At 47.0% G+C, this 26,735-nt stretch overlaps 1 protein-coding gene across 2 annotated transcripts in view; it reads right to left on the bottom strand.

Moving 5' to 3' along the window:
• The window catches only part of LOC8051831, a 57,887-nt gene that overhangs the window by 19,339 nt on the left and 11,813 nt on the right, over positions 1–26,735 (bottom strand). The window contains exons 1-2 of one of the 2 annotated variants that reach the window (XM_042290769.1): positions 8,317–8,372; positions 2,909–3,020 (exon numbers count right to left, since the gene is read on the bottom strand). Coding sequence is in view for 1 of the 2 variants with exons in the window: in XM_029992821.4 (XP_029848681.2) it covers positions 2,909–3,020 (112 nt within the window). In the remaining variant the exon portion in view is untranslated. Of the gene's footprint in view, positions 1–2,908; positions 3,021–8,316; positions 8,373–26,735 lie in introns of those variants that run through there. The other variant, XM_029992821.4, reaches the window with a different exon arrangement.

Genomic DNA, 26,735 nt, shown 5'->3' with positions numbered 1-26,735 from the left:
GAGGGTTGACAATGGCACTTACCAGACGACGAGGGTCAGCGACTACTAGGATCACTTGCATAGTAACAAAAGCACGGGGAAACGAACACGGAAGGAGGCGGGTTGCGTGGCCCACTGGCCGAGTCAGTGACGGCGGGCGTTGCAGTTGTTGTCACAGCGGCGAAATCACGGAAGTTAAGAGGGAATAAGTCACGTTCCGACGGCGAACCACCCGCACACCGCGAACACGATGACAAACTTCGCGAAATGCCAGGCAAATTCCTCAAAAGTAACGCAACGCACGCAACACGCGCTTCGATGAAGGAGTCGTTCCCTAGGTGTCATCGAGCTGGGGGAAACATGTACCTAGGCAACGTCGTTGCCAGACGAGTTTTTAGCGCGTCGTCTGCTACTACGGATCCAGACCTTCACAAGTTGCGGAATCCCAAAAAGTAGAGTATTAAAAACTATTTATAGTAATTAGATTAAATAGAAGTTGTCGAAATTTATTTCACACCACAATAACGTGGGTGGAGATCCTTTTTAGTATTTAAATTTGTGGGTCCACTGACGCAAAAAAAGCGCCCCCCCCCTCCCCTCCCCTCCCCCCCCCCCCCCCCCCCCCCATATAGAGCCATTCACATAATTCAACCCCAAGCCTAGGTGCCCCTAAACTTCAGTTACTAATCCCAGAATTATGACAATAAAACAGTGGAATCAAGGCGTTTTCTTGAATTCATGGACGGAATAAACGTCTCCATTTATGCTCACGTTTGCGTATGAACGCGTGTTACCTTTATCCGGAGAATTATCATTCCAGGCAGCGTGTCAAAGATTGCGCCAATAATCGGCAATGAAACTAATGCTGAGATGATCGCTCTCACTTGACAATGAATGATGCAGATAGAGCCACATACGATTACTAAACAAACAAACTTTGGACGCCGTGCCGTCCTAGGATCCCAAACACGCAACAAAAATTGCAAAAAGAAAAAAAAAAAAAAAAAAGAAAATTGATGCAAACGAACAAACGGTACTTATTTTCCCTAGGTTGTCCCCAGGGGCCAGAGGCCTCCCTAGACAAGCGTCCCGTTTGTTTCGAGAGGCGGGAACGTGCAGGCGGGCAAAGCGTGCCGAAGTGACCTCCGGGCCTCCATAGGCAAAAGTAAAAGGAAAAAAATAAAAACAGTTCAAAGGAGAACGCGCTGAAAGGAAGGGAAAGGCTGTATGTGGGTCAGCAGCTGCGTATCGCTGCTGCTCGTAGCACGGAACATGCGAGCCCGTCGTATAACGACACAGCTAGCCAGGAAGCCTGCGTGCCAACACAGAGGCGCTTCGCCCTCCTCCTAAATGCAGTCCTCACCTCCCACCCGTGCATTTCCTCCACACTCGAGAGACGCGTGCTCTTCTCTCCCGCACCGAAAACCCCCGAGAACAGTTCCCCCGCTTTATTCCGCCGTCTCTCGCTTCGGAGAGAGTCACACCGCTTACAGTAGTCACGCGCTCGCTCAGCGACGATGGCTACGCGTTTGGTGGCCGCGGCAAGTGCGCGGCGATGTGCCGGCGAGGAGATCTGTGTCGAAGAGGTGTACGCGTGAGTGGTTGGAGAATAGCGATGTGAAGGTAACTGCGGTGAGACGATCCTTCTTAATTCGATACTAGTCGCAGGTTAATTAAGAAAAGCAGGACAAGCCCTTCACTCTTTCCACTTTAGGAGAGCGAGCGCAGGAGAGGAGGCGATTGTCCCCTCGCCTTCTCACGCCTCTTCTCCCGTGTTCTCTCTACTAAGATGGAAAGAGTGTAAAGCTTTGCGGAAGCAACGTGTCCTGCTTTTCTTAACCCGCGACAGGGTATAGTTACGTATAAATAATAATAATATTAAAAGTAGTAATAAGAACAATGATAATAAACATGTTACGACAAAATAAGGTCTCCTGTTCGGCGTTTCACTGGAGTACTCCATCCACCTTAGTGCAGATTTGCGCGGACAACTCAAACCTTGAACCACTCGTTTAGCGATACAAATCACGGGTTACCTCCGTGGTGCACGTTTCCAGGACGCTTCGGGACATCTCATGATCACTTCGCCGCCAATGAGATTAGCCGATAAGGACGCCGAAAGAGCGAATCCCGAACATAAGTCATAGGCTACGTTTACATGGATGCGATCGTAGCGTATCGAATCGAGCAGGAACCAATCACACGCAGCCTGTCTTCTTACTTCTTCCTCTTCTACCCAACTGCTACCAATCAAAATCGTGAAATCTCGACTCGATGCGCTACGGTCGCATCCATGTAAACTCAGCCATAGTCTCCCTCCTCGCTTCCGTCGAGCTGGTGAACTGAAGCTAGGAGAAGAGACGCGATATGCCTTTTCTAAGCAGTGATAGAGTGCAGGCGAGCTGGTAATTAATCGACATCTTGTAGACCCCGAAATGGAAAACAATAAATAAAAAAAAAAAAATAAAAAACGGACGAGCACAACACAATTTCAATCAGATTTTGTTGTGTTCGTCCGTTTTTTTTTTTTTTTTATCGTTCCCCATCTCAGGGTCTACAAGATGGCGATATGCCGCTTCCCCTAATTCTCACCTGTTCCAGGACGATCGTGACGTCGCAGTCCCCGCTTGATCGTGCCCTTCTTTACCAAAAAATACTGTTATCCGTTTGAGATATCGATGTATCAGTGATGTTTTAGAGTTCGTAGCGTCCCCTTCAACGCTTCTGTGGCCTTATTTTTCAAAATACAAATTTCGGTTCTGTATCCCTTTAACTGCGGTGACGACGCACCCCTTCGTGCAACGTGGGACAAGATGACGCACACCCTCGGGTCAAAGTATTGCCACGACCGGCAAAAGCCGCCCGATGGACGGTCCCCCCGCGCGGCCGACAGGTGTGGAGAAACAAAAGAGCGCCTCGGGCGCCTCACCAATTGATGAAGGAGCTCTTGCCCGCAGAGTGGTTCCCGATGAGCAGCACGACGATCTTCTTCCGCGGTGGCAGCAGGTGCAGATCGAGAGACTCGGCGATCTTCACCAGGCCTGCGTCGGGGGGTAAACAACGAGGCTCCGCTTTTAGAACTGCGGCTCGGCGTTATGATTATTAGCCTCCCATTCGGTCGAGGCTTGCCGCCCCGACCGAATGGGAGGCCAATAAGCATAACGAAAACAAACAACCCGCGTCCCGAACCAAACCGAACAGCCAGGCTGCATGCTCGGACACCCTCCTTCCTGACAACCGTTACCGCAACGGAGTTATGAATGTGTGGCAGACAATAGCCTCTGTATTGTAACGTCCGAACAAAGGACGGAGGCGGTCGAAGTTGCTGGCAAGAGGACCGATAAGGAGCCTATCTGGAAGCCTCAGGCTGTCATTACGAGGCCTCCGGGGAATTACCTTCGAAGATGAGTTACACTTCAAACAAGTTGTGCAACAGGGTATGGTTCGCCGCCACGATGAACCACATGTAAGCTCACACATTTGCGAGTGAGGTCTCGAAAAAACGCGCTGGCACACCTGCGCCATTACCGATTTGCGTGTAGTCAAGGACGCAGGAGAGCGCGTGCTTGAGGGCCGAATAAAGCGGTACACTCGCGACTCCATCTCTTATCGGAAATGCAGAGGAAGTTGTTTTCGAGTATTCAGACCGAAGGCTTTATACTTGCGAGATCAAACATAGATGGTGGCACCAGTGGGTTCTCTTTAGTTCTCTCGCCATAAGGGGTCGCCAGCGACAGGAGTAACATTTTTATAACATTTAACGTGTCACTACTACCAAAGGGGTCCATATCACATGAGCGAATGACATTTTAGCGAACAGCGACATTTGAGCGAATCGCCGTTTTAGCGAATAACGGGGGCGCGCGTTAACCCATCCGCCGCGCTGCGCTTTACGCCGCTTTGCGGCGACAGTCTGCGGCGGCTCATTACAAAAATGTGAACCCATTTGGCCCACCCGCAAACGCCGCTTGGCGGCGTCCGACTATTCGCTAAAGTGCCATTCGGTGAAACGTGGGCGTTCGCTAAAACGTCATTCGACCAAGTGAGTGCCTCCCCTCCAGAATGTGCGAATCGGCCTACGGATTTCCAGGTGGCGGGTTCGAATCCCAGCAGGGCAGAGGTGCATGCCGGCAATATGACGCAGGTATATTGCGGAGAAGGCACCGCGTAAGCGCGGAGCTTCAGACTGCACGTCGAAAGATCCCCAGGTGGTCGAAATTAATCCTCAGCCCTCCGCTGGGGCGCGGGTTTGGCAGGTGAAATGCCCCAAAATTTGACTTTAAATATGTGAACTAGCCTTCGAAAAATCGAAAGAGCCCTCAAAGGCGCCACTAACACTGATTTACCACTCGCGGAAGTTTGTTTTAAGAGGAGAGGAAGTGTCCGCTTGAAGACCTATGTACCTGGGAAAAATGAGTATTATGTTTTATTAGAATAGCTCCAGAGACTCGTAGGGATGGGTGTACAGAAGTCGTAAACAGGACGAATATTAAAGAGTTCAACGGTCACATTGTCCAGCAAGTATACGAGCAGCATTACACTTAGTTAGTTTCTCTAATTCATCATCATCATCATCATCATTTATTAAAACCTTGAAGGCCATTGCTGGCATTACACAAGGTGGGTGTAACTGCTGAAGAAACATATAAAGGAACAAACAAAAAAGTGGGTTACATGCTGGAAAACATTGTTACATAAAGCAGCAAAAACAGAAGAAAAAAAAAACACTTAAAACATTTTTAGGGAAAAACAGCTGATGAAACAGAAAAATACCCAAATAAAACATTTCTATAAACACGAGTTGACTTTACTATTAGTGTAAATGCAGATGGATGGTCAGTTGGGATATGAAAGTATTATAATCTGTCTGGGTCACGATACTGTTAGGCAGGCTATTCCAGTCCGTTATTGTAAACTTGTAAATTTAATATTCGTCCGTAAACAGGACGAATATTAAAGAGTTCAACGGTCACATTGTCCAGCAAGTATACGAGCAGCATTACACTTAGTTTCTCTAATTGCACACTACAACCAAATACATTTTCTGATTTATATGCATATAAAGCAACAGTATATAATGCTCGATCAACGAGATGATAGGAACGCCTCTAGCAGATTCCGATCTTAGGCTTTAACGGTTAACACCAGTTATTCTCCCTTCGTTCATTCAGGATCGCATGGAAGTGGACGCGGTAGATTAAAGCGCTTCTCACAAGAAGCAGGGACGTAAGCAACAACGCGTATTTGCCTCGCCAATTCGACAGAACTGCTCCTCGTTGGCACGCTCCAGTTGCGTTCTCGGACCCATTTTCCTGCAGGTAAGCGGGGCTTAATGCGCACAATGTGCAAGGTCAGTTTATTGACCGTAAACGACTCGGATCGTCCTTGCCTTTCCCCGCAATAAGTTGTGTTCCCAGGCTAAAGATGCCGTAGAAATTAATAAAAATAAAAACCCTTTCAAAAAAGGAAAGTGAGAGAGAGAGAGAGCGCGATTTTGTCAGACTTTAAAGGGGCACTGACACCCCAAAGGTCGTATTTATTTTTATTGTCTAAAACGATGCAAGTTGCAGTCATAGACACGCAAAAAAAACCGCATCGCGAAAAAAAATTTTCCCGCGCGCGCGCGCGCCTTTTTATTTTTGGCGTTTGATTTTCCCGCCCTCGCCTCCTCGCTTCTTTTGATCGGTGACGTCAAAAATCAGGAAATTTAGAAGCTTTGTAGGCGACATCTCTATAACATTTAATTACGGCAATCCTAAAACATGTTTTTTAACGCAATTGCGAACGCACTACGGCCCTTCTTTTTGAAATACCAAAAATCGGGAGTTCGTTGTGGTGCCGTCTCCTGGATTTCTATCCTCCAACGGAAAACAGGCGACACCGCTCAAAACCGGTCCGCCGCAACGCCGCTGCGCACTCCTTTCCTCCTCGCTTTGGGTCGCCATGGCAACAGCAGCGGGTGGTGAAAGAAAGTCGACTCTCAGGTCTCCGCAATTTTTGACGTCAAGGGACCGGCGCCGACCGCGCGGGAACTTCGAATTCGGCATTTGGAAATTGTTTTTTTACTTCACAAATACTGAATTCCCAAATTTCAAATTTTGAGGGTAATGTCCCGGCATCGTTTTCAATCGTTTCGGATAATAAAAAAAATTATGATTTTGATGTGTCAGTGCCCCTTTAAAGGACAAAGCCGAATGCCGACTTCAGAGCCAGGCGAGAACAAATCCGGCCGAATGAAACTTTATGGCAGTCCGGTCAAAGAAAACAGCAACGGTTGAAGATAAACACGCAGCATAAACACGGAGGAAGAATCGGGTGGCTAAGATACATTCCCCCTCCTACGAAACAATCACGTCAAAAGTGTTCCTGGCGAAACCAAGAATCACGCAAAAAGTAATCTGAGAGACCATATATAGCCCGGGGGTCGCCAAACTACGGCTCTTCGAGGGTTCAATGCGGCTCGCGGCTACCTGGCAAGCGTGCCGCCCATCCCCTCCTGTGCCCCAACCAAAAAAGTTCTAGAAAAAACAAAAAAAAAAAAAAAAAATAAAAAAAGCACAGTCTTGGCAGTCTTGTCCTACACTACTAATATAACAGCTGGACTGCTTTTTGACACATAGATGTGTCCAGTGACCCCGTTTCCTTTATTGTGCTAGAAATAACGGGCGTCAGGGGCGGTGGCTGGCCAGCGAACCCAGAGCCATAGAGCGAACCATGCATTCAGTTTTTGCTTAGCTGTTAAAGAAACGTTCTCTTGCCTGGTCTTCTTTGTTGTGGTCAACAACTATACTTGCACCATTTGGAAAAGACTGTTCCCTCCACATCGTTTCTAGTTAACCCCCCCCCCCCCCCCCCCCCCCCCCCCCCCCCCACTCCCGGGCCTTTTCTTTTCTTTCCGTGCGGCTTTCTGAATTTTTATAGCCCCTGATATAATCACTGACAGCGCGGGAGAACGACAAGGATCAGTTTTCTAGCCAACCTCGAGTGTGCACGCGTAGCCAAAGCACGGAGGGGGCAGCAATACCACTCAAAAGACAAGGCCTGAGAATTACGTCATCACCAGCGGATCCCCCGACCCGGCCCCAAACGGCAAACACGCTGAAACTCAACACGAGAGCTCGGCGTCGCCGCGTGCCAACGTCCCGCTCGTTGTCGGACGCTGCGAGAAGCGCCGGTAGCGATGCCGACGCTATGCGCAGCGCCAGTTCGTCTGCTTCTTTTGCGGGAGCTGCGGTGACGTCAGAAGGATGCTGAGCTCCGACTGAAGGATAGTGGGTAGACCTCAAAGCAAGAGGCCTTCGGGGCTACCCCCTATCCTTCAATCATAGACAATAAGAGCCCGGCATCCTGACGTCACCACAACCCCTGCAAACGAAGCAGACGAACTGGCGGTCTGGCTACACTGGTGGTGAAGGAGACGCGCCCCGCCGTTCTGTCTGTGACCGCGTACATCCAAACGCAGCTCCTCAGATGAAACGGTGCGCGTGAAGTTGTACTGGGTCGTTATACAAGCGCGTTCGCAAAAGCTTTGCGAACGCGGATCCACTTCCAGTGTGAATGAGCGGTTACAGGGGCCCAGTGTATCTGCAATGCCCGTGCTTGCTTCGCGCGCACACATCGTGCCGCAAGTGTCGTGGTGTACACAATATTGCCCCACGTTCGGTCGGGTCGCCTGTATACGCCTGCCTGCGGAGTGCAGCGGCAGATGCAAAAGTATGCGACTGGCGAGGGCCCGGAGAAACTTGTTCCCCAACGAAAATAACCGTACCAGATCTGACGTGCATCTCGACGCCCGAAACGTTTCCTTTACTCTTCGAAATTATGGATGGCCAGTGTCGCGCATCAGGGCGCACCCTTTTGCTCCGAGCTTCTACCCGAGGTTTTCGAAACAACAAGAGGCCACACAGCCTAATGTAAAATAATGAATGTCATGGGAACAGTGACTTCTTTAAATCTAAAAAAACACAACAAAACCCGATCTAAGTAAAACTAAAGGGGAAAAAAGAAAAGAAAAGAAAGATTTAATTATTGAATGTGCACATCTAATCTATTTTTAAGAATAAAACTATATCTAACGATGCAGAAATTAATCCCAGGGATTACGTATCGATGGCTATCTATCTCGTTCGTGGACGTTTCGGAGTAATTCCGTGAGTCTCCATTGCCACCGCCATTACCACGCCATCGCCACAGGTCGCCCGGGTGACCCACCAGGAGGTCCTATATCCATCCATAGGCATACGTATATGACGAAATCCTTTTAGAACGAGTATACTCGTATCCGTGGGTCAATTCCAAGACCGGCGCCGCCGCGCGTACATCGAGGGGGGTCCGTACCTGGTGGAAGACGACGAGGACGGACGTGTCGCTGGCTCAGCTCCGGACGGCGCGGCTCACCAGGGCCACCGGAGGCGGTTGTCTTTAAAGCGACTCGGAGGAGGGGTGGCGCCTCCGGAAGGAACAGTCGAGGATGGCAGCTAAAACGAGGGGTGGCCGTCGCCAACTTGTACAGCGGAAACGAGGGGCTGGAACTGTGGAAGGGAAGCAGCGACCAATTCGCTCGCGGAGGAAATGCTCCCGACTTCCAGGCAGACTTTGACGGACAAGTGGCGAGAGGCGGCGGAGGGGAGGAACTGTACCAGGACTCCTACCAATACATGAGCGCAGTTTGACTCCGCTTGCGCTCTCCCCCTCTCTTGGCTAACTATCATCATACCATCATCATCTCCATCAGGGATGGTCTCCCCCTCACGACTTGGCCATGTGACTGAATCCTAACGCCCAGAAGGCGGCCGACAAGTACATAGTGTTTTGATTCGTTATTGTTGTGCAACCGTTTTAACACGTGTTTCAGGAAGCTCTGTAGGATGTTCCAGAGACTCTAATAAGAACGAAAACAGAAACGCGATAGTAAATCTGAGGCGAAGCAAAACGACCAATGCCATGGCGTTGCGCGTTTGACGCAGTTCGATTGGCCTTATCGGCGTCTAGCGTCTGCTGCGCTCTGACTTGGAGAAATGTGAGCCAAATCGGTCATGCGAAAAATACGCGTCGAACAGAAAAAGGTTAATATCGTATTGGTGTCTGCCAAAGGGTCGATTTGGAAGAATTTTCAACGTCGGCTATAATTAGTTTAAAAATTATTTTCTAGTCATTGACTTTCTAATTAGTGAATTCATACGCATAATTTCACTGCGCGCGCTTCCCTTCAACACACCTCGGATACAAAGCCTTTGCGCTGAACTTTCTGGGTCACCAAGAAAGAGGAGGCGGGCTTTCCTGGCCCTTCCACTTAAAGGCCGACGACCAAATTTGAGATTCTGCAAGGCAGAAGATCCTCCTCACCATGGGGGAGAATGAAACAGGCAACGGTGGACAGGGTAGAAGGGGGAGAGGAGGAAGCGAGGGAAAAGTGGAAAGCGCGATCTGGGGCACTTCGACATTTGAGAAAAAAACGCTTGAATTGCGTTCATTTGGCCTTTAGAATAACAGATATCAAAATTATATTTCAATGCGACGCGCCGGAGAGCCATACGAGCAATTTCAAAATAGGGCTAAAGCCCCGCCTCCCTAGCCTTGGGCAGCCAAAGGATCCGCCGATGACGTCACGTACAGCGACTGTCTTTCGCATTTTTCTCGCGTTTAACAATACTTACGCAGCAAATGGTTTGGGTATTCGGGTTCACGGGGTAAAAATACACTAGAATTCACTTCTAAGTCATTTTTTCCAAGAAGCTCCGTAGCTTCAATTTAAGCCTCCAATCCACGCCGTGAAGGTGGTTGGACAGTGAAGCTGTGGTATCACCTGCGCCGACTGCCCGCTGCACATAGACCCTTTTTATGGCAAACACCACCAGGTGGTGCTCCAGTCTTTGACGTCCCAGAGAACTTCCCGTTTATAAAAAGAAAGAACAAAGGCCACCTTAACATTGCAGCTTGAAATGTAGATGGAACGTTTAACCACCAATTCTCCAGGTGAACACCAAAAGAACGAAGGAGTGCGACATACGGTAAAATGCTTCGAGTATCCTTGTAAACCAACTCGCCTCCCTCTCCAAGATGTAATATTGTACACCCGAAAGCCCTCGTTGAGTCTCCAACTTTGCTGTCCGTTTAGCATTTATGCTTTCTAGCACGGGAGACACAAGCAAGCTCAACAGGCTTGCAACGACGTTGCGACCGGAAGTCGCTTGGGACACAAGCGGCAGTTCATGTTTGCAAACAGGAAAACGGTCTATATCAAATGATTGACGAAAGGAACGTAAATTCACTCTACCAAAACTTTTTATATGTGAAAGACTTCGCACGCTGCCGTTGCCGCCGCAGCTTATGCAACCGCAATCTTTACCGAGAAACGCTCGCTGGGAGCGCTACGTGCTTATCATCTATCACGTGGTTTTCTTATTGAAACAAGTGTCAAAATCACATGGAGATAAGGCGCGAGCAAACGGTGATAAAGCGCGCGCGATGGTTTTCTGTCGTCTATTCAGTCGACTATTAGCGACGTGAGCGATCGAAAGCGTCGCTGTGATCGGTCTTCCACGATAGGCCCAATACTGACTATGACGTCAGCAAAGGATTTCCCATCGACGGAAATAAGAGGAACGGAAGAACTTCAATTGTGACGGTGTTGGCAGTGTTGGTTTGAGAGTACTATGATTTCAAGCATCCACCATGCTCTTTACCAACACCTTCAAACTTGTTGTTCACAAGGTAATGACGTCACGAAAGGTAGCCATAGGAGGGCGCCACCAAAACATCTCGCCGCCAATAGACCTTTCCAAAAAAGAACGTGTGGCCGATGCCACTTTGAGTGTTCGTGCGTAAACGTCGTTGCTATTCAAAAGAAGTGCGGTCGTCTGTGTACGTTTTTTATGTTTTTATTCTTTCGTTTTTAAGTATTCATTATAACAACATGCTCCAATTAACTAGTACCCTTTCCACTCCTCCTCGTTCCACGCGCTCCTTCTGCACCACCTGTTTCTGCTCCTCTCTTTCTATTTCCCGCGACCCCTCTACGCCCAGCGCGCTTTCTCACATCACCTGCTTCTGCTCCTCCCGTTCCTGCGTGCTGGGTCCGTAGCTCAGTCAGCAGCGCACTCCGCTTCCGCGTCGGTGACCGGGGTTCAATCTCTGGCACCGTTTGTCGTCTTTTGTCTAAAATATCATTTAGCGCTTACGGACTGACCTACCTACATATTTCGTGCTTAGGCGGATCCTAAGCTTAGCTTTGCGTGATTTCGTTAATCTCGCTGCATGAGCGTTCGTGTAGTCGAGGTACATCTTCGAGATTTTTTAACAATATCGCGCGAACGCTGACTGACCGGTGGATCAGCGCCTTATCGCGGCGTGAAAGAGGAGGTCAGCGAGACTACGCGCGTGTGGCAGAATAATGCGCACACCTAGCCTCGCTGACTTGCTGTTTCACGCCACGATAAGGCGCTGATCCACAGGCCGGTCGGCGTTTGCGCGATATTGTTAAAAATTCTGGACGCCGTAGATGCGAATGCCGCCTCGATGTCCCCGAGGCGAAAGCGCCAGCGTGTACGGATCCCGTGGGGGTGGGTTCGAATCCAGGCCGATGTGTCCGCAATTTGACGGACACTTATTGCGGAGAGGGCACCGTGTAACCGAGATTTCGGTTGCAACCCAGAAGATCTCCAGGTGAAAGGAGATTAATCCCTAGATTACCGCTGCGGTGTGCCAAATTCCCTTCATTGATTTGGCACGTAAAACCTTCAAATTTGAGTTTGAGGTGTACGCTAGACGAAAAAACCGGTGGCCATATTACGGAGTTAGATATTCCGGATTTTACTTTAGCTGTTCAAACCCCGACGTGAAGTGCATGAGGAGACCCCGAATAAGGCCTTCTCTTCTGGTGAAGTTGACACTATCGGGGAGTTTTAGTAAGTCGTCCAAATATCTCCCATAACGATACCTGGCATTCCGTCGACGCCTTCGCGCATGCATCGTATCTTCATCGGAGGTATCGGAACGATATATGAGGGAGTTTTTGTAGACCGCGTTGCCCCCTCCGCTAAGCGTTCCGCAACGAAGAAGTTGCTACTGCGCCTGCGCGCCGATAGCCTTGACTGTGAAGTTCCCGCTATCGTAGCGGGTTGCGGAGGGCCTTGCGGGACGGCGAAAACGATCTACCAAAACTCCCTATTAGAGACCTTTAGGGAACCGTATTTGCTCACCCGATACCGTACGATAAACCTTCCGGTACGAAGTGCGAATGTGCGCACATGCAAGTCTTCTGCGGTATAGCGCATGCGCAGTTCGTACCGAAGGGTCCATCGTACCGCATCGGGTGAGCAAAAAAGGTTCCCTAAAACTCCCTATAATAGGGAGTTTTAGTAGATTGTGTTTCCCCCTCCGCTAATCCCCCGCTACGAAGAAACCGCCATTGCGCCTGCGCGCCGATGGCCTTGGCTGTAGAGTTCCGGGTAGCGGAACGGCTTAGCGGAGGGGGAAACACGGTCTACTAAAACTCGCTATTACCGCGTGCACGTATACGCTTTGCCATCGTAGGTCGGTTGGGTGAACGTACACTCCACGACACTGTTAGCGCGAACAAGCCATCGCCGTTTCTTTTTTTTTTTTTATGTCTGTCGGTATTGAAGGACAGTCATAAGACCTACTATAGTGGTGGGAGGCGCTTAGGTGCTAGTATAGTTGGTGGTAATTACTGATGCGAGACGGTGCCCTGTCGAAGCAAAATACGAAAAAGCGCCCATGTCGCGATCGCGCTAACAGTGCCGCGCAGTGTATAGCACAGCACTGTCACAGGGCTGTCTCGCAACGCGTTCAGCGCCAAGAAGACGTACAGTTGGCGCCAATACGAACCGAACCAGTTTAGTGCTAGCCAGAAGCGTAAAATACCGCACGTGGTGCCTCCGGCACGCTAGGTTATGAAACGATCTGCCACACTGCGACGTTAGGAAATGTGGTAGTCCTCTCAACATTTTTCTTTAAACAGAATGGAGTAAAAAAAAAACAAAAAAAAAAAACAATTTAAATCGCGATTTCAATCATAATGTATACCGTATCTTATATCATGATTTAAATCAGACCAGTTTTGATAAGGTGATTTAAATAAAGCCTTTCCCACTAAAATAATCCCAAAATTTGTTTTTATTAATCGTTTGTCTATCATTTCATGCTTTCTATGTGCATGTGTTTTGTATTTATATAAAAAAAAAAACAATCAACGAAAAGATACGTAAAAGGCTGAACACAAGCAAAAAGAAGTGCTCTTCTGGCAAATTTAAGCGTTGAGCTTCATTTCTACCTTCTACTTCGTTCGCCAGCTACGTCACGTCCCATTGCAACAAAAATAGAACGTAGAAGAGGCGGAAACATAGACAAGTTGTGTTTTCTTTTAAGTCAAATCTCGAAGAAAAAAAAATAAAGAAAAAGTTTATTTGACTAAATAGACCAAGCTGTTTTCATATTACGGGGATTACAGCAATAACGAGTTGTTAATAAGCTGTACGTTACATTAACGCTAATTCTTTCTTCCGCATTGTTATCCCTGGTCGGACGAATTGATCGATCGTTCTGCCACGTTCAAAAATACAGCTAGTGGTAAATAATTATATTTTTTTTTAGCTATAGTGATTTAAATAAATTATCCCAATTTAAATCCAATTCAAATCGAACAAATCTGGTTTATATCAACCAGACACATTTTGCGAATACCCACGCTTTACTCTTTCGGGTATGTTATTCAATATTAACTCTAAATTCAAATAACTATAAAAAAAAATAAAAAAAACTACGAACGAAGGTTATGCCAAAACCAACATTCTGCTATTTCCCCGCGCTCTCCAGTCGAATGACGTCACACGTTGCAAACCTTGCAAATCACACAGGCAATCTAAAAAAAAAAAAAAATAAAACATTGTTTACTTTTGTTTTGACGCGAGCTTTTTTAAGATTATTTTCTCATCATCAAACTTCTTTGTAACCTGTCGGGAATAATCTTGTATATTCCACCATCCGACGTCACGTTTTCAGTGTTGACAGTAGAGCCTCTCAGCCTCCAGGACCAACTCCAAAAATTCAATAGCTTCAAGAAAAAATAAATAAATAAAGCATCAAAATTGCTGCGACAAGTTTGGGCAGATGTGTTTATTAGATGCCTTCTTCTTCGTGTATATTAATAGAGCTTATCATGTGCAGTTAAATCAATCAACTGCTGGACAGCCGTAATTTTCCAACAGTTTTAACATGGCTTTCGCAAAGGCTTATCAACTACGACCCAACTAGTTACTACCATCCATGAGTTTGCGCAAATCCTCGATAGGGGAAGTCAAGTTGGTGTGCCTCTCTTGGACTTCAGCAAAGCTTTCGATAAGGTGCCTTTTTAAACTTGAACAGCTTGGTCTTCCACATGATATTGCTCACTGGATTGCTGCATACTTATCACATCGCACAGTCTGTTTCCGTCGGAGCTGTTGCATCTCTCCAGTTCTGCCTGTAACGTCAGGGGTTCCCCAAGTTTTAGGTCTTCTTTTGTTCTCGGTGTACATAAACGATATTATATCAATCATTGACGCAGGTGTCCATATGCGTCTTTTTGCCGACGATTGCATTATTCTTAAAGAAATAAATTCGAGCTCGGATCAGCTATTGTTAGACCATAGTTTGCATTCCGTTGTATCACGGTGCGATACCTGGAAAATGAAGCTTAAGTCTGCTAAATCGACACCCCGGCTACTGTGGAGCGGGAACGTAAATATCTCGGTTTAATTATATCGGACACATTTTCATGGTCTCCTCATATAAAACATATCTGTACCTCGGCATCCAGGAAGTTGGGTTTCATTAGAAGAAAGTTGAAAGGCGCTCCGATTCAGGTTAAGCTACGTGCTTATTATTCATTAGTCAGATTCAAGTTGGAGTATGCAAATGTCGTTTGGGATCCATTCACTCAGAAAGATATCCGGAAGGATTCACCGTCTCAGCTTATACAGGCTAACGGAATACAGACCCTTCAGGCCAGGAGGATACTTGCGCGGTTGAAATTCTTGTTTCGTCTTCAACAAGGACGAACTCGCATAGACCCATTGCAATATATCTCCCCTTTAGCGTCAAGAACTACGCGGCACAGACATCAGTTTTCACTAACACCCATTTTTTCGCGTAGTAACATGTTTAAGTTTAGCTTTTTCCCCCGCACTATTAGCGACTGGAACGGTTTACCGCTAGAACTATTTACCGACACCAACTTTGTACAAGGTCTCGAACGTCTTGATAACTAGCATGTTTGCTTTGTACATTGCTGCACCTTCATCCTTTTCGCACGGACATTACGATTGTATAAACCATCATACTACATCTGGATAGTTCATTTGTATTAGTGCATGATTGAATTACATGCTGCTTGTTGCTTGCTGCCCCCCCCCCCCCTCCCCTTGTTTTAAATCTATATATCCTGTATATTTGCTAGTTAGTTCTTGTAAACCTTTTAATGTCATGTTATTTGTTTGTTGTTGTGTGTGTGAATGCATATGTTGAACCCCACTCCTACTTGGGCCTTCAATGGCCTGTAGCATCCTCTAAATAAATAAAAAAAAATAATAAAAAACGCGTTGAACCAATTTCGAGGCAAACCAGAGACTGTCCAAATTTCGCCAGATGCTAACCGAGGCCGGGCCGGCACAAAACCCCGGGTTCGTTCAGGCCGGGGCTTTGTGACGCCCCGACCTGAACTCCGCTGGGCCAGCTCACATTTCTGCACCCAGTGCACTTTATACATCCTTCACGAAACACAGTGCAGACACTGTCCGAGGCATCTCTCTTCCATGGATAACGGTCAGCTGTCACATAAGTCGGATGGATGGATGGGTGTTAAACACCTTTGTAACAGGCGGCAGCTCGCGCCATCTAGCCCAAGCTTAAAAAGACAAACACATAATTCCTGCAGCCCTTCTAAGTCAATTTTCTAACCGTATCAGCAGGCAGAGTGGAATATCACCAAGTCACAGAAGAAGAAGAAAAAAAAAATCTTAGCCTGCAGACATGTTGGAAGTGCACACAAATGTATGAATCAAACATGTTTGGGACGCACTTGCGGCATGTCCGCGTGCCATTCAGTCACCGTGTCTACAGCGAATCTTTCGTATATGATATGTGAGCAGAGTGGCTGCCGCTTTAGCGTATACACAAAAGGGATGTCTTTTTTTTTTTTCAGTGTACGGGGTCGGGCGATTCTCGGGGACCGGCGCCGTGGCGGCAAGAACCCCGGGGAACGGCGGCGCGGCGGAGTTCCGGCCCACGCGGAGACCGGCGACGACGACGAGTCGGCACCGCGTGCGAACGGCCAGGCTGCGGACGCGCGATAAGACGGCGTCCGGAGACGGCGCGCTTCCGGAGCACGCAGGAAGTTCGCGTACCCGACGGCGCCTGGCAGGGCCCCGATAGCCGACGCCACGGCGAGGCCGTGCACGCGCCACGTCAGGATATGCACGCTGATCGGAGCGCACACGCTCTATGGGCGATCAACGACAGAGTGAGAACGGCAGGGCGTGCCTTTCAAACGCCCGGACCACTCCGGCACGCGTTCCGCGCCATCCGCCGTCCTTTGGGCTGCCTTCGGCCGTGCTCGACGTGCACGATACGCCGATGCTTTGTCGAAGGTATAAAGCTACATTGTCAATATATATAAAACAATTCATATAAAAAAAATATAAAAAAAGCAGCGGGCGATTTTTTGTTATAAGATGTTTTGAAATATAAACCTCTTTCCAAGACCAGGCGCTTCTCAGAGCTCCGGACACTCCGCAATATGGCGGAAATGTCAATCCTATTCGATCGGGCAAGGTCGCTGAACTACTGAAAAAAAAAAAAAAAAAAATAAGAGCGATAAAAAACACTTTACCGCCGCCGTCGCAGATTCCTGCGATATAATGTGCGTACAGCGCCGATCTCGGTGACACGAACAAACACAAAACAGGACACATTCGCGCACTAATTACTACTCGTGCGGAAGTAATTATCATTTTACTAGCGTACTTTCGAAGCAAAATAGTTGTAATCGTAAATAAATTGCATTCGAATATTATTTACGCAACCAAGTACGAAATGTGATCTTGCAAAGTTTGATGACGGAAAAAAATATAGCGGATTTGTATATAAAATTAAATCCATTATCAAACAAATCAGAAGCTTATTCTTTTTCTTTTTTTAGAAGCTACAGGTTAAACATTTCAAAGACACTCAGGCCTTCAACGGCGGCAATCGCAGTCAAAAAAAGCACGTAGCGCCGAAAAAAAAGAAGAAAAAAAGAAAAAAAAAGGCAAATTTCGTTTCAATAAAAAAAACTCCGCCCCGCAAATGTCGCTTCTCCGCATTACACCCAGGTCCCGCAGGAAGCGCACCCAACGGAGCTGAGGATCCCGGATCATTCGAACGCCTGACTCTGAAGCGGCGCGAGTGCGGCCACTGAGCACGTGCTCAGTGCCCACACTCGTGTTAACTGTAAGACGGTGTTAGTCGACAGCCCGCGGCGTCTATTGATGGCACGCTCGAACAAAAGCGTCGCTGGGATCGGCCTTTTGCAATGGGCCACGCTCAATACGCACGATGTCTTGAGCAGGGTTAATTCTGCTTTCATCTTACAGGTAATACAGTGCGGTTTGTCTGCACTGGTCTAGAAAGGCGATCACTTCGAGTTTCCAACGTGCATTTAACGTCGTTTTTTTTTTTTTTTTAATTACCCGATTTAAACACATTTTCGGAATATCCAGGCTTCTTACTCTTTCCGGCATCTTATTAATTCTCTCTAAATTCAAAATAGCTATTGAGAAAAACAGCAAACCAAGGTCATGCCAAAACCAACATTCCGATTTTTTCGCAAACTCCGCAACAGTCTAAATAGAAAGAAAGAAAGAAAGAAAGAAAGAAAGAAAGAAAGAAAGAAAGAAAGAAAGAAAGAAACAAACAAACAAACAAACACACGCACGCACACACACACACACATTCTTTTTAGCTTATCTTTTCCTTCTTTTGCTGGCCTGATTTTTTTTTTTCAGCATTAATTTTTCACCAACAGACTTCTTCTAACCCAACCCGTCGGGAACCCCCCAAGCTGTACTGTCTGCCCATTTTTACACTCGCACGACCGGGTAAAAAAAAAAAAAAAAAAAAAAAAAAAAATCAAAAGCACCAAGTAGGTGTTGCGCTGGCAGACCGCAATGTCGGACCGGAAGCTGGGATCCGGAATGATATCGCTAAATGTAGACGCAGAAAAGGAACTAGCTCGCGCTTTTTGACGTGACTCGGTGAAACGACTATACCCGTTGTTCAAAAAACGAAAGAAAGAGGCAAGTTTTGCGCATTGTTCACACGCCGCGCGAAGTAGTCCTTAGAATGTTTGCTTGTAGGGGAAAGAAACGATGCTTTTGGCGTTTGAAATGTGTACCTCTTGATAAAATATGATACTGTCGAGACAGGTTATTACGAAGTCAGTTATAACGAAATAGCGGCTGCAGCAAAGCGATCACGACTTCCCATTCCCTTTTGCGCTTCGTTATAACCAAAGTCGGTTCTAACGAAATAGCGGATATAGCGAAGTGATTTCCGATTCCCGTTGACTTCGTTATAACCGGCCTCGACAGTATAGCTAATCTGAAACGTACCTACGTACATCTCAATTCACAACATAAAGGTGTGAATCTGTAATGCTCCGCGAGAAATCGGACTTTTTTTTTTTTTGCTGTGGTTTTTGAGGTGAATACGAGTACAGCGCAATCCATTTCTAATGATACCACATAAAACGATGTAATGCTTATAACGATCAGTTTTTAGAGTTTCTAGACCATAGTCCGTAGCAACTCAAGAAGGTAGGGCGAGGGCAAGGAAGGACACAGCGGACGAATCGCTGGAGAGAGGAGAGGGTTTCCCAGAGCTCGGAGTTCTGACGTCCCTCTCCTCCTCCCCCTCAGTTTCTGCCCGCATCGGACTAGCCGAGTGTGGCGCATTCTCGTCTCGTCGCCATGCCCTCGCTGCGTCGAGGAAACAGAAGCGAGCGGTTCTATGTAATCAGGGTCCTTGTAGCGCGAAGCGGCGGACGCAGTAACGATCTTGCTTTCCCCGGACAAAGAGCGAGGCGCGGCCATCGCAAAGCTGTCCTTGACTCGCGCGGCGGGAAAAACCAAAAACGCCGACCGAAAAAAAAGAAAAAAGAAACGTGCATTGTAAGACACCCGCGCGCAGACGACAGCTGATCCCACCTTCTCAGGGTCACACTAGAGCCACTCGATATGGCAGCGTAGCTGCCAGAGTAGCGCCACGCTTTTCCCTGTGCCGCCTCTCACCGCGATTGGTCATACGCGGTACCATAGCAACGAGCTGTGCTGGCTCGGTTTCCGTAGAAACCGAGTGACGACTCGTCACGTGCCCCTTTAAGAGCCGTGATGTCATCGGTAAGATGGCAGCGCCCAGAGCTGGTGGATGCGAGTTTGTTCGGTGCGCGGAGTCCTGATGTGCCGCAGCTTGCCGACGATTTAGGGCTTCTTCGTGCTTTCTGACGTAGGTATAACGTGAAGATCTGAAATGATGATACTTTATACCCTTTCTGTGCAAGATCGCTCTGGATATTAGCACCTGTGCGACAGCATCAGTAATATCGCCTTAGCGGTGCTCGGGTTTCCGGATGTGTTTGAGGATCGATAAGACATTTAGCATGCAATTTTCGCATTCTCTTAGCTTTATTTGAACGTTGGAGTGTCTGAGAACCGATGCGAAATCTATGCGTCGCATGTTGGGCCTTGGGGAATTTGTTTTTTGCCCCAGGTAACCGCATGATCACAAACTTTTAGCGAGGAAGCTCCTGCGATGTTTACGTTTTCTACTAATCAACCAGGGAACCTGGGTTCAATCCCCACCCCTGCCCGTTTCGATCTGGATGAGCATGGTACCGGCCTGCGGTTATGTATCACCACTGCGCGGTGCACGCTAAAGACCTATAGACCCCAGGCTAGCGCTTATACTGCATTGGCTAAATTGCTCATCTACAGCGAGTGACTCGTCGCACCTTTGAAATGGCTGACCAACTACACGCTGTATAAATATTCACAAAACTCCCAAGTATACTAATTAACGATTTTACGATATACGCAGCGCAAGTTCGTCTGCTTCCTTTAGTAGGGGTTGTGGTGACGTCAGAACGCCGAGCTCTGTTTGGTTCTGAAAAAGAATAGTGGGTAGGCCTCAAGGCAGCTTGCTTTCAGGTCTACCCACTATCCTTCAATCGGAGCCACTCAGATCTCGGCATTCTGACGTCACCACAACCCCTGCAAAATGAAGCAGACGGACTTGCGCTCCACATAGCTTTTAGGATAAAATTTTCGCATTTTTCTAGCTTCCTTTGAAAGTCTGAATTTATGATAATCATAACGAAAGGTATACGGCTCGTGTAGGGCCCAGAGGAAATTGTTTCAGCCCTGGGTCACCGAATAATCACAGCATTTTTTTAGCGAGGAAGCTCCTGCGATCTTTAACTTTTTTTACTAATCGCCAATTTTACAGTTCTGAAGATTCTGATATAACTTGCTTTCGTTGCAATAGCTTGCATTTGATCGCAGTGTTTTTTGGTTTGTTTTTCAAGTGAAAAACTGGCGTTTGCTCAAGTGACGTATATGAAATGTGCTGCCATATAACAATGCATCAACACATACTATCAGAGGTGTGTTCGTCCTTGTAATTAACAAGTTACAGACGTATTTATTTCTTACTATTGTAATATTTATTTTCTGTAGCTGGGCCGGTTTTGTGCTCCTTAATGTCAGTGTGCTATGACGTTATCATCATGTGTGTATGGTTCTGAATATCCTCTTTACAATGCCTCCAAAGGCCAAAATGACGTCAGCTGACCCCAACTCGCGCATTGGACACAAAAACTGCGTCGCTCGGATGTATGCGCTCGTCAGCAATCAATTCGTCCATGGGTATTTGAATTCGAGCTCCTGGCCAATGAGTGTCCTGACAAAACTTATCATCACTTTCGAATGCCAAGTTCTACGGTGTGCTTAAAAAGCACGGTGAAAGCTTGGGGTCATCGCACCGGTGCCCTAGCATGTTACAACTGCGTGATTTCACAGTTCTCTTTTGAGTTGAGGATCACAGGTAAGGAAGAAGTTTAAAAATAATTTCGTGGCCTCTTTAACACGGATATGTGTGCTACACGAGATAAAAATATTGACTTTTTGAAGGCCGGTAAACTTCCGAACGACCATTTGGCCTGCCGGCAAGCACACGCCATATCCGGCGTTTGTCTCTTTTGATGGCGTCAACAATTCCCTAGAGACCACCATGCCGTCCTTCTTGGCTGAACCCCTTCGACGTCGCTCCTCACCAGTCGGTGAGAAAATCTTATCTTGAAGGGATGATCGGGTCTTGAAGAAGTATGATGCTAAACATATACTCGCTCACTATGGGGCAGTCGAGCAGCAGTCATGTCCCGAGCATATCGTCCTGTCGTGGCCGGCGTAATCGGATTTTGTTCCATCAGAGCGAAGTCCGAAAATACTAGGACGGTACGTTCGTCCACGAAGCGGCCGCCACCCCGCGGCGCCGAAAACCACTCGCCTTGTCCGTGCACGTACGATACAATAGCAGCTCTCGTCGCCCGACAGTCCCCGGCTGGAAATCGTCTCACTTTTCACAAACAAACAGGCACCGTTCCTCCAGAGGTTCTTGCCGTACCGCGATGCCAAGCGTCCACTTTTTAATGAACGAATGGAGATATCAACTAGACTACAAAGGTTGCCGCCCGGCGTCGCTAGAAGCATGGTTACCATGGCAACCTCCCAGGCCCAAAATGGAGATCACTATCAGCGCATCTCACGTCGTGTATCTAGATAATTTTGCGTCGTGTCGCTACTCTGGCAGCTACGCTGCCATATAGAGTGGCTCTAGGTCACACAGGCCCGGAGGAAAAACAAAAGCAAAAACACCGAATGCCATCAGGCAGATAAGGATCCCATCAAGCAGTGTCAAAAGTGCATCGTCACTGCGCTCGTTCGTCGTTTTTGTGCGGTTGCTAGCACCAACTAAACCAATCATCCATACACACACACGCAAAGCCCAGGAACACGAAGCATTCACTGCGCGCGATTGGTTTCGTCGCTGATAGCAAACGCACAAAGACGATGACAATGCACTTTTTGGCGCCGCTTCATTCCGCAAGATGGCCAACTTCAAAGCGCGGCCGACTCTAGGAGCCGACGAGCCAATCAAACAGCGTCGAGAGTGTAACGTCACTGCGCTCATCACCCCTTTTTGTAGGTGTGCTTGGGCTTCTAATCCAACCAAAAGCATAAAGTGTGCCGCAACGTTGCGGATCTAGTCCGCCATTGTGCAGGGATTCCAGAGCTGCCAACAGAGGGCAGTCTTGCCAAAGGGGTCTATTGCATAGAGGTATTACAATAAACGCTAGAGGCTCAGCTGGAGATAGTGTCTACGGGACTTCCCGTTGCAAACTGAAGCAGCCAGCAAGCAGTCTGCTTTTGCAGTCTTCCAGTGTATTCACCTACTGAAAAAAATCATATGAACCTATATAAGAACTGATATGAAATATCCAAAAACTGATATGCGACATATGAAACTGATATGAAATATCCAAAAACTGATATGCGATTATGAAACTGATTTGATATACCCCAAAACAGATGTACATTTGCCAACTGGTATGAATCTGCCCAATAAACATATCAGAAATAAATTCATATAGTTTTTTCAGTATACGACGTGCCGCGCGGGAAAACAAACACGTGGCTTGGAACCGCAGAGGAGCGGCTAGATTTACTGGCTTTCAAACAACTACAGCATGAGCGTTTACTTTTTAATAAGAGAGTGATCCTCTGAACCGTTCAAAGTACTCTCAGAAATACGACGTTACTGAAAAAAAAAAAAAAAAAAAAAAAAAAAAAATCCAACATGTTGAGAATATTATTTATTGCTTAGGTAGTCACCGAAAAACTCAGTACGTTCAAAACGACCAGTATAAAAGGCGGAAACGCAGAGCTCACAACTAGTTATTGGGTGTGCTGTTGTATTCATGTTTGCTGTGCCCTGTATGTGTATGCGCTCAATGTATATGTTCAGCTGATGCTAGTGGTATGCGTAATGTATCTACATGGTGGCGTGAGTAAATAAAAATATTTTTTAGCACATGAATTGGGCGGTACCTAGCGCCACCTAGCTAGTGTAACTGATATGCGGCACATGAAACTGATATGAAATAATAGTTCTGATATGAAAAAGGTGTCCAATAAACATATCAGAAATAAATTCATATAATTTTTTTTTTCAGTAGGGAGCTAGCTATGGGAAAGCGTACGTGATATTTTTCCCTTAGCAAGGGAATAATAGCAATCAGCGTAGTTTCTTTACTCGTAACGGGTACTATGTAGCTTTATTCACATCATAAAAGTGTAATTTATTTAGTTAATGGCTTTTTTTTTTTTTTTACTGCGGAGCGATGTTTAAGCTAGCAAAAATTAAGGCCCAGGTTTATGTCGTACAGCATGATATGTCCAATAAAAGCTATCAATTCAAGCAAAAAAATGAAAGCCGTTTACAACTCCCTGTAACGCCGAATTAGAGCGCAGCTCTTGAGGAGGAGGAGGGGAATTGGTACGGGGGGGGGGGGGGGGGGGGGATATGCCCCTCCTCCTTTCCTGCTCGCCCCCATATAGGGGAAATTTTCCGCTAAATTTACCGGGGAAATTTTTCCGCTAAATTTGGCGGGGAAATTTTTTCGCTAAATTTAGCGGGGAAAATTTTCCGCTAGAGTTAGCGGGGAAAATTTTCCGCTAGATTTAGCGGGAAAAATTTCCGATAAACTTAGCGGGGAAAATTTTCCGCTAAATTTAGCGGGGAAATTTTTCCGCTAAATTTAGTGGGGAAAATTTTCCGCTAGATTTAGCGGGGAATTTCTTTCTGCTAAATTTAGCGGAGAAATTTACTTATCATGCACCGCGCGGTTACTCCGACGCCCACGGCAACGCCGACGCCGCTCAAGCTGGAAACGGGCACCTAAGAGCAGCGCTCTAAAACATGAAAGACGTTTACAATTCTCTGTAACAACGAATTGGAACTCAGCTCTTGAGGAGGAGGAGGGAGGGTATGGGGGAAAGGATATACGCCTCCTCCTTCCCAGCTAAATTAAAGAGGTCATGAAACAATTTTCCTACTTCTTCCTCCTTAGCTTTAATCCTCAACTCAAATGCGAATTGTGAAATCACGTGGTCGTGACATTCCTTCGGCACCGGTGCGATGACTCCTAGCTTCCACCTTGCTTTTTATGCACACCATAGAACTTGTCATTCCCCAGTGACAATAAGTTCCGTCAGGGCACTTATTGGCCACGAACGCGAATCCAAATATTCGTCGACGGATTGATTGTTGACGAGCGCAGACGTCCGAGTGACGCAGTTCTCTTGTCCAATGCGTGAGCTGGGCTCTGCTGACGTCAGTTTGGCGCCGGTGACGCGCTTTTGGAACCGCGGATGTATCATAGTGAAAAGGCGGAGAGCTTTCGAAGGCAAGAAGGTACAAAATAGACCGCTATGTTTTCAAATGTTCGTACCGAAAAGCTGGCTTTTGACTTTCTAGCCTCTTTCTCTTGGCCAACTAAACGATATGCGATTAGTAAAGTCCCAATTTAAAATCATTCATCCCAACCCAAAATTCTGACGTCATACGTCACGCGACGGCCCGTGTTTCCCATAATGACGACACATGTGGCATCACGAGGGTAACGTTTTGATGTTACCCTTGTGACCCTCTCAGGGATAACCCTCACAAGGGTTACTCTCACAAGAGTAACCCTGTTACAGGGGTTAAGAGGGTTAGTTACCCCCGTGAGGGTAACCCTCACGGGGGTCACTCTGATAAGGGTAACCCCCTTGAGGGTTACCCTCGTGATGATAACCCTCGTGAGGGTTACTCTCGTGAGGGTATCCCTCACGAGGGTAACCTTTACGGAGGTAACCCTCACGGGACTTAACCTCGCGGGAGTAACCCTCACGGGAGTAATCCTCACGAGGCTAACCCTCACGAGGGTCATCCTCACGAGGGTAACCCCAGTGAGGGTTACTCTCGTGAGGATAACCCTCTTGAGAGTTTCCCTCGTAAGGGCGCCCTCGTGCGGATAGCCGTGAGTGTTACCCTCATAAGGGTAACCCTCGTGACGTAACGAGTGACGTCACACGTCCCAAAATGCAACGCTCAGTTACGCCGACGCCGAAGGCGAAGGCGACGCCGCTCAACCCGCAAACGGGCGCCTAAGAGTTGCGCTCTAATAGAACAATTAAAAAGTGCGTAGTGTTTATTCAAGCTATAATGGCATACAGGTGACGGAAACGCAGTTTGTTACTAATACACAGTTTGTTACCAATCCAGTACGTGTTCTTCGTTCCATAACTAAATGTTTCGTTCTTGTTGTCTGTTCTGGTTGTTTGATTTGGCATATATTAGCATCCTTTTGATGGTTCGTCAAGCTGATTCACTCTCTGTGCTTCATAGCATTGACTATACGCGTAGATACGTGCCTATAATAGCAGTCTGTAACATCAACGTATTATACATGTACATTGGGCTATTTTAGCGGTCTTCAACGACACGAATTTCAAAGAAAAACGCTTTAACTGACACATATTTCTGTACATTCGATTGTAAAACGTCCCAAACTTCTTATCCTGTCACAACACTAAGCAGAATTTGCTCTTATAATCGAGCGCGCATAGAAAACACATTTGTGTTTTCCCATAGGAATGCATTACCGGAAGTCAAATTTAGGCTGCTTGCTGTCTCCTTTAAAATGCAATGTCACACTAGCGCCACCTGAACCTCTAGCGTTCACTGTAATAACTCTATGGTCTATTGCACGGTGTAGTACTCTTGGTGAGTCAATACCACCTAGAAGACAAGAAGGCCTGCATTTTTCACCCTCAAACGTCATCCCTGGATAGATGGATGGATATATCCGGCTGAGCCCTTTGGATCGGGCGGTAGCTTACGGCACCTAGCCCTTTTGTTTTACAATTTAAGCTTAGAATATTTAAATGTGAAATCTATATTCACTCCGCAGTGCAAAGAAAGTGAGGCTATGAAACCCCCTTGCCATCAGTGGATAAGAAAATACCTAGTTTTCTCTCGCTTTCTGCCACCCTTCACTTAATCTTTGCTTGGATAATCTCTACTGTCTTGAAATCCACTTTTCCTTCGCTGTCTCCAAAACCCCACGACTTTATTAAATCTATGTTGTCTTCGGTAGGCATAGGGTGAAGCCCTTTACAGTAGAGTATCAAGTGCTCAGCCGTCTCGTCCTCCTCTCAACAAGCAGCGCACACTGTATCAATTTCCTGGTACTTCGCTTTGTATGCTCTGGTTCGCAAGACACCTCACCTTGCCTTAAACAACAATGAGCTTGCCCTAGAATTGTCATAAATGCTTTCTTTGATAACTGTTTTGTTTAATCTCAAGCTTTCCAGAGCCGTCTTTGTCTGCATTCCCTCTAGCCACCGATATCTTACTGTGGCCTTAACTTTCTTCTTAAATCAGACTTGCTCTTCCGTAACTCCACTATAGCATAAAAACTTTCCTCTTAATTTCCTAGAGCGCTGTGTGTCCACTTTGAGTCTATATTCCTCACGTATAAATAGCTGAAAACCTTTCGTGCCCATTGCTCCCCATCCATTTGCCTCAACCGATTCTCAAATCCTATCTTGCTCACAGCTTCC

Source organism: Ixodes scapularis, unplaced genomic scaffold (genome assembly GCF_016920785.2).
Source record: "Ixodes scapularis isolate PalLabHiFi unplaced genomic scaffold, ASM1692078v2 PGA_scaffold1__304_contigs__length_218370807, whole genome shotgun sequence".
Classification (NCBI taxonomy): Eukaryota; Metazoa; Arthropoda; class Arachnida; order Ixodida; family Ixodidae; genus Ixodes; species Ixodes scapularis.
The sequence above is the reverse complement of the archived record's forward strand: the minus strand, read 5'-3'. Positions and strand labels throughout refer to the sequence as shown.